This window comes from Leptosomus discolor, chromosome 1 (genome assembly GCF_034619465.1).
Source record: "Leptosomus discolor isolate bLepDis1 chromosome 1, bLepDis1.hap2, whole genome shotgun sequence".
Classification (NCBI taxonomy): domain Eukaryota; kingdom Metazoa; phylum Chordata; class Aves; order Leptosomiformes; family Leptosomidae; genus Leptosomus; species Leptosomus discolor.
This window is the reverse complement of record NC_141391.1, coordinates 165,133,101-165,140,278: the sequence shown is the minus strand read 5'-3', so window position 1 is coordinate 165,140,278 and position 7,178 is coordinate 165,133,101. Positions and strand designations below refer to the sequence as shown.

General features: G+C 48.4%; 1 protein-coding gene across 1 annotated transcript; it reads right to left on the bottom strand.

The window, feature by feature from the left end:
• Nucleotides 1-246: 246 nt before the first annotated feature.
• Nucleotides 247-5,714, bottom strand: HEBP1 (heme binding protein 1). The gene is made up of 4 exons (XM_009948478.2): nt 5,614-5,714; nt 5,317-5,455; nt 3,630-3,810; nt 247-2,346 (listed from the first exon to the last, which is right to left on the bottom strand). Exons 1-4 carry the CDS (start codon nt 5,689-5,691, stop codon nt 2,175-2,177), a joined length of 570 nt encoding a protein of 189 aa, XP_009946780.2. The 5' UTR covers nt 5,692-5,714; the 3' UTR covers nt 247-2,174.
• Between the last annotated feature and the right edge of the window lie 1,464 nt (nt 5,715-7,178).

Sequence of the window (7,178 nt, the reverse complement as noted above, 5' to 3'; positions counted from 1 at the left end):
TGCAGACAGAATGCAGACATCTTCGTGTGTACAGAAAAGGCAATTTGGTTTGCATAAGCTTTTGATATCACTTAACTCTGTTTATGAAACTGTACCCTGCCTACTGCATGCAAACGGCCTGCAGCAGGGCTGCAGAGACAAGAGCCTACAGACATGATTACTCTCACTGTTGGGTCAGAAGCTCACTCTCTCTCTGTGTTCAGAGTCTACCCATGTTATGAAAGAAAAACCCGTGCTGCTGAGATGTGCAGTTCTTTTCATACCAGGTTTATTATTGGTCTTCCCAACATCTGAGATTTCACAGGAGAAATTTGAGAAATTTCAAGAAATTTCAGGATTTTGATCATTGCAGGACAGTCACCACTGGCAGCCAGAAAGGACTGTATCCACAAGTATTACACAAGTTACAAAATGAATCTGGGAATGCATAAACCAGACAGCACTGTGCCCCTCCATTCCTCACCCACACAGGTAAAAATAATCTGGAACATGAATAGGTTTGGATTCAGTGACAGCCTTAGAAAGGACTTTGCTCCTTAAAAAACTCCTTCAAAATCCTAACTCATTGTCCGCCTTGATTTCCCTTTTAATTCTACCTCCCCTGCACTGCAATCACTAAGCAGCCAATAGCTTTTCCTTTGTTTCATTGAAAATTAAATGACATCTGCTCTTTTTACCCACCCTGACTAGTTACTCTTGCACACAGGCAACTGAAACTCTCTCGTGAGGTCCACAGCAAAACTCTCACATGGCTCAGCAAGAGTGAAAAGGAAAGCACATCAGAACCTCAGCTTTTCTCCTTTTATGACTGAGATTTGTTCTCAGAAAGCAGGCCCATGTCAAACAGCTCGACCAGCCAGAACCCGGGATGCCATCTGACAAATCTCTCTTTCAGCTCCAGAGGGAAAACGGCTTTTGGAAAGTGCCTGAACTTCAGAGCACTTAAGCATCAGAGGAGCACACCTCTTTTAGTGGAGGTAATGAATTATACAGGCACCCAAGCAGCACAGTGTGTGAGCGTGTTCCCGCTGCAGGCATCCTACTGCCCCCCTGGCAGAGCCGACAGATAAAATTCTGGTTTGATGCCTAACAATTAAACATTGCCAGTCTTCCTAAAAAAAGACCTACTCTTGGTATTGTATCTGAAGTTACTGAAAGGCTACTCATTATTTGACACAAACCCCTGTTTTCAAGAACAGCCAGGTCTTCATCGTCCTTTAAAAGAGACAGCTGCTCTGAGCAGACCTTCAGAAACTAACACCATTTGAGAAGTGAGGTTTTTTTAAGACCCACACCCACAATAACTCCACTAGACGTTCACCATTCTTCAAATGCACTCTCAGATCACAAGTAATAGGCACGTGTTATTTTTCTAATTCAATTAGATTACCACACACATTTCAGCTTTGGCCCTTGTGTAGGCTAGTTCTAAAGAAATATGACACACAAGTAACAGGAAGGTGAGGAAATGATCCTGGCGTCTCCATGTCACATTGCCCAGCTGCTAGCTGAGATCAGGACATAACACATCCCAAAATGTCTCACCTAAACAGAAGGATAACTGCAAACAGAAACCTGGATCTTCCTTTAAATGACATTTCTCAGTCAGGTGACTTCTGTATTGCTCTCCTACACACTATGAGTCAATGTAAAGGATGCTTATTGTCACCATGCGGTGTTGGTAGCAATGCCCATATCCCTTTAGACTGCTTTTGGAACGGCACAGATAAAAGCAGCATTTTACAGCTGCAGTAAGCTCAAGAAGATAAAAAAATCCCTGTATGCACTTTTGTCATGTTCCCCTGCCTGCCTCAGGTGATATTAACAGTCTGCCAGCACTTAGACATGACCCCTGTCAGGCACCAGCCTTGCTAATTAGGTACTTTGGCTGTCTTAGCATTGGACTCTGAGAGCATGTGGGAGATAAAAGCAAGCCGTGGAGACATCATGAGAGTCTGTGTGGTTGTGGACCTGGTCCAGAAGGAAGGATCAGGACTGTCAGGGTGGTCTGCAGTGTTCTAAAATGGTTGGTCCATAGAAGACCAAGGCATAGGTGTGAAGGAAAGGAATGATGGTTTTGTGCCTCTGCAAAATTATTAGTTTATTTTCAAGAAGACAGGAACATAGTGTGGGGAGGTTATCAGTGCAAGCCAGCACCACAGGGAGTCAGATGCTCACTCTTTCACAAACCAGACCTCATTGCGTCTCCCATAAGGCTTCATAGGGGGGTCGTAACCATTGCAGAAGTAGAAATCCTTGTGGTATGCAGCTTCACTCCCCAGAGCAGACTTCAGTTTAGCAGCATAGTTCACATAATCCACTTCTTTGGCATAGCCACCAAACTGCCTGCAAAGAAACCAAACACAGAAAGGTGCTGAGCAGTGCTGGCAAAGCACAGAAAGGAAGAGAGGGAGAACAATATATAGCCACGGTACATTTAGCCACGCATTCTGGTCCAGGTCCCACCAGCATACGCTCACGAAGGCACTGTTCTTTGTGAACAAGCACACTTGGTCTGTGATAGATTAAGTCTCAAGGGTTACACAGCCAGGGTGCAGTCATCCATTGGCAGACCCCAAACACTCTCCCACCCCAAACAGACCCATGTATATCAGTCAGCAGAATGGCCCTGCCCTTTGAATCAACGCCATATCAGAAGAACAGCCTCCTAGAACACAAGGTTATCTCTAAGTCTGCTTCGCCTGCAGTACTTACACCAATGCTGTCAACAACCACATTCACTGTAGTGTGAACAACCACCTGATGGAAGCCAGATCATGAAGGGAAGGCAAACTCTAGCTAGCCCAAGGAAAAGGGGAGGTAGGAACAGAGATGTTAGCAATTACAGCCTGCAATGATATTTAAAAGGGGTGGGCTGGAATTGGTCCATTTTATGCTGGCCTCCCACCAACAGGAACTGTTTCCACATCAGCCTGCACCTCACCACCCTGCCTCAGGGCCAAGGTTTGAGACAAAACAGCCTGTTCTTGCAGAAGTGGCCCAGGCCTGCATCAAAGGTCAGGCAGCAGGTGCAGGCAGGGGAGGAGACAGACAGTTTAGAGTAAGTCAAAATAGTTCAAGCAAGGAGGCAGGGGAACATCCAAGGGGTTAAATACAAGATGCTATCATGATGCTAGTTTGAGTCCAGCCAACAGACCAAGATTTGAAGCAATGCAATGACGGGATCTAAATGAGTCCACTTAAATGAGGTTTCAGCTGACAACTGTAGTTTGATGCGAACCACACCAAAGGACATTCTTGATGACTAAGACCCATCTTGATCCCAGAAGTGGGGAAAACAATACTTCTCAGAGATTAGAAATTACTCAGTACCTTCATATTCACTCTCTCCTGCTCTTCACCTCCCCAGGTGAAACAAAAAGCCTTTCAGGCCTAAGCTCCAGGCTTGTTTTCCCAGTGAAAAAAAATCCATATTCCAAATTGCTGCAGCATGATCAATTATAAGAAATGACATAAAACACCTGTCTTCAGTCTAGAAAGACCCCTCCATCTCCTACTACCACATGCACCCCTTGCCCAGCAAGTCACCTGGTAAAACCAACACTGCTCTCCAGAGCACACTAGAGACCTCAGCACTTGGGACTGGAATCCCAGGATAAGATCCTTACGTGGAATAAATGGTCATCCCCTGTCTCTCTTCAATTTTAATGCTTTTATCACTGGGGCAAGGAGGGTTGGCTTGAAATTGGCTTGGGATCCGCAGAGAGACCTTCACTTTCTGCTGTAAGGAGCCATCTTCAGCAGGAAAAGCAGTCATGGAGACAGGAGCAGTCATCCCCATTCCAACGCCTGAAAGAGACACACAGACATCACTAAAGAAGGCTAGATTCTCAGGTACTCACAGAATTAACAGGGGATTCACAAAAGGTAATTTTAGTTTAGGAAAACTCCTCACATGGAACTTGTACAGTCAGTAAAGAGTGCGGTCCTCTGTGGCATGCAGAACAGACACATGTTCTGCATGGGCCAAACTTCTCGCTCCACTGACTACAGAAGGATCCTGGGAGATAAGGGCTGCAGGTGACCTCTGGATGTCTTTTTATTAATTGTCCTAGTTTTATGGCTCTCAACAATATAGGTCATGCCACCAAGACACTGCTCTTCTGACACATCACCTCTAACACAACAGGGTCTATAGCTCCAGGGCAGGTCAGTGGCACATGTAACTCTACATCAGTATTTAAATTGTTATCATCTGCACTTAGGGGTGAGCCCATAGCCAATAGTGGGTGACAGGAGCTTTCTCCTAAACCCTTCCAAATACTTCCAGAAATGCTACAAGTTCCAATGCCCCCAAACCCAGAGCTGTTATGGCTTTCAGCAGGACTGTCCATGCTGTCCAGCACTCCAGGAACAGCATGCTTCTTACTCCTCATTACTGCCGAGAGGTACCACATGGCACTGAAGAATATTTTTCTTCCCTCTTCTTCCTTCAGCAGTAGGGAACCTCCAAAACTCAGGATCAGGCAGCCACAGAACCAGCTGAGATCAAGCCATCTTTCTAATTTATTTTGCTTTGATATCATACCCGTCTCTGTGGCACAGGCTACAGAAGGCATCCTTTCTCCTACAGCAACAGTGATCACCTTTCCAAAACATGTTGCTGTAAATGCCATTTCCCTCTGGATCCAGCTCCTACTCCTGTACAGACTATACAAGTCCCTCTACCAGGTGCCTGTGAAAGGTGAGCAAATGTATATGCCTCAGAGCTACTCTGTGGTCCTCTCCTCCTACTACGGATGATTACTGATGTGCATACTTTAATAAACTGAGAATTAGAAGCAATCACCTGGAAGCACCATTATAAAACATCACAAAGCACCATTAAAAAGCAAGTTCGCTGTTTATTACCCTTTCATGAATAAAAATAGCCAGAGAATATGATAAAATATCAAGGTCACAAAAGTCATTTGACTGCCTACAAAGGCACATCGTAGAATCAAAGTGCCCCAGGTACCCCAGATTTCATCAGCTACTGCTCACCCAGGGAGCTGTGACAGATACACGTGTACCTGTCCTCGTGCTATCCCAGCTGCAGGGTAACTCATTGCTGCTTAAACAAATAATTTTTGACATTTTACCCGGAAATAAAGATGGGCTAGGAGTGGACTCATAGCATGAGTTGGCTGGGCAAGCTTTATTTTTCCCAGCAAGGGGCCATGCCCTGGTGCCAGGAGCCACAAGCCAGGCGGGCCCGCAGTGCCGTTGCCTCCATCCATCTCTCACCAAGCCTCTGTGAGCGGGGGTCAACCACAAACATCCCCCAAGCCCCGCGGGGTGGGGAGCATCTCTCACCCTGATCGTTGGTTCCTCCGACGTACTTAAGAAGCTTGAGCACCCCTTCCTTCGAGGCTTCGTCGAACGGCTTCCCCTCCACCTCCACCGCCGCAAACCACCCGCCCTCGCACGCCCTCTCCTCGTAGCTGAACTCCTCCTGGGGAAGGAGATGGGGAATGGAGAAGCTCTCAAGTGCCCGGACGGGCTGGGAGGAAAGCGCCGTCCAGAAAGTGCCCGTTCCCTCTCGCAGCACCTTATCCGTCCCGGCTGGCGCAGAAACCCCCTCGGGGGAATAGAGCCCGCCCCACCACGTACCTTCTCCTGCTTGCTCAGCACCTGGTAGGGCCATGCCTCCACCGTGCTCAGCAGGGAGTTCTTGATCATGCCCAGCATGGTGCCGCTCGGCTCGGCTCGGCTCGGCTCGGCTCGGCTCGGCTCGGCCCGGCCCCGCTCGGCTCGGCTCGGCTCTGCTCGGCCCGACCCCGCTCGGCTCGGCTTGGCTCCGCTCGGCCCGGCCCCGCTCGGGCGAGGTGGGAGGGCCCTTAGGGGGCCCCGCCGCCTGCAGCGCGGCGCACCGCCCCCAGGGGGCGCCCGCGGGCCGCCCGCGCAGCGGGGGCGGGGCCGGGGGGGGAGCGCGGGGCCGGGGCGGCGGGAGCGGAGAGGCTTCGCCGGGAGGGAGCCGGCCGCGGCGGGCGGTGGAAGCGGGAAGGGGGCGGCCCCGGGGGTGAGGGAATGGAGGATGCCGAGAAGCGTGAGGAGGTGGTGTGCGTCGGGGGGAGCGAGGAAAGCGGAAGGCTACAAGGGAGGGGAAGTACTGACAGAGTGAGTAATACGCAGTGTGGAGGGGCACAGCTCTCCTGAAACTGCAAAAGCATAACGTTTTTTTTTTGTTTTGTTTTGTTTTTTTGTTAATAAGCGGAACTAAGGGGGCTCACAGTCGTTGTCTTTTAAGACAGTGAATTTAAGGCAGCGCTCTGTGGTGTCTCTCCCGATGTTGTAAGCTTTAGGTAAGTGGTGGATCTTAGAAGCTGCTGCTGCTACTTGCTCACCCTCCACTGACCTCTGCATGTGTTCACAGCCCAGCTGATCAACTCTGTTTAAAACCCCAACCAGGTCCCTTCCCAGAAATGTATGTAAATGAACAGAGCAGGGAGCTTAGATGGCGTTTATAGCTGGATATATTTATGTGCATGGAGAACTTGGATCATTCATGATCACAAGTGGGTTTTAATTGTCTAAACCATGTCAAAGGACAAGTACCAGCTAGAGAAAGTGCCTTGCCCAGAATCATCTGAGAAGAGGGTAGTGGAGGCAGGAATCAAATACCAGTCCGTGGGGCAGCCATGGATCAGAGCAGCCTCCCCAGGCAGATGAGGCAGAGGCACCTCAAGGTGCTTGCTCAGCTGGACTCCTGCCTCCTCAAATAGAAGGTGAGTGGCACAGAAGCAAGCTGATGCATAATGTTCCTATACTCTTAAAGAGCAAAAAAGAAAATGATAAAAGAAATGTGCCATTAAAGCATTTCCATCTAGAGAGATCATGCAAAGACAAAGAAGTTAAAGCAGCTGGCCACGATCATCTGAGCAAACAGGTCATGCTCAGGTCAGGGAGCAGGCCTAGAGCCTGACATGGACTTTGACAGAGTGAAATGACAGGGGCTGCTATCAGTGGTGACAAGGCCACAGACCTAGTAATTTATTAACAATTTATATTATTTGATTTATTCACCATTACGCAAGAAATCAAAAAATTGTAATATAGATTGCATGCTGCAGCTTGTTTGTTCTCTTTTAAAACAAATAGTGAGTGTCTCCACTGAGCTGAGTTTTGCCAAAAATACCAACTTGCACGTATCAGCGTAGGAATACATGGACTGGGTC

Bases quoted from the DNA above. Each gene is read 5' to 3' on its own strand.
- HEBP1 (XM_009948478.2), bottom strand. From the start codon at position 5,691: ATGCTGGGCATGATCAAGAACTCCCTGCTGAGCACGGTGGAGGCATGG. The intron at 5,456-5,613 runs GTACGTGGTGGG...CTCCTTCCCCAG, and splicing joins TGCTGAGCAAGCAGGAGAAG to GAGGAGTTCAGCTACGAGGA. The intron at 2,347-3,629 runs GTAAGGATCTTA...GTTTCTTTGCAG, and splicing joins GGGATGACCATTTATTCCAC to GCAGTTTGGTGGCTATGCCA.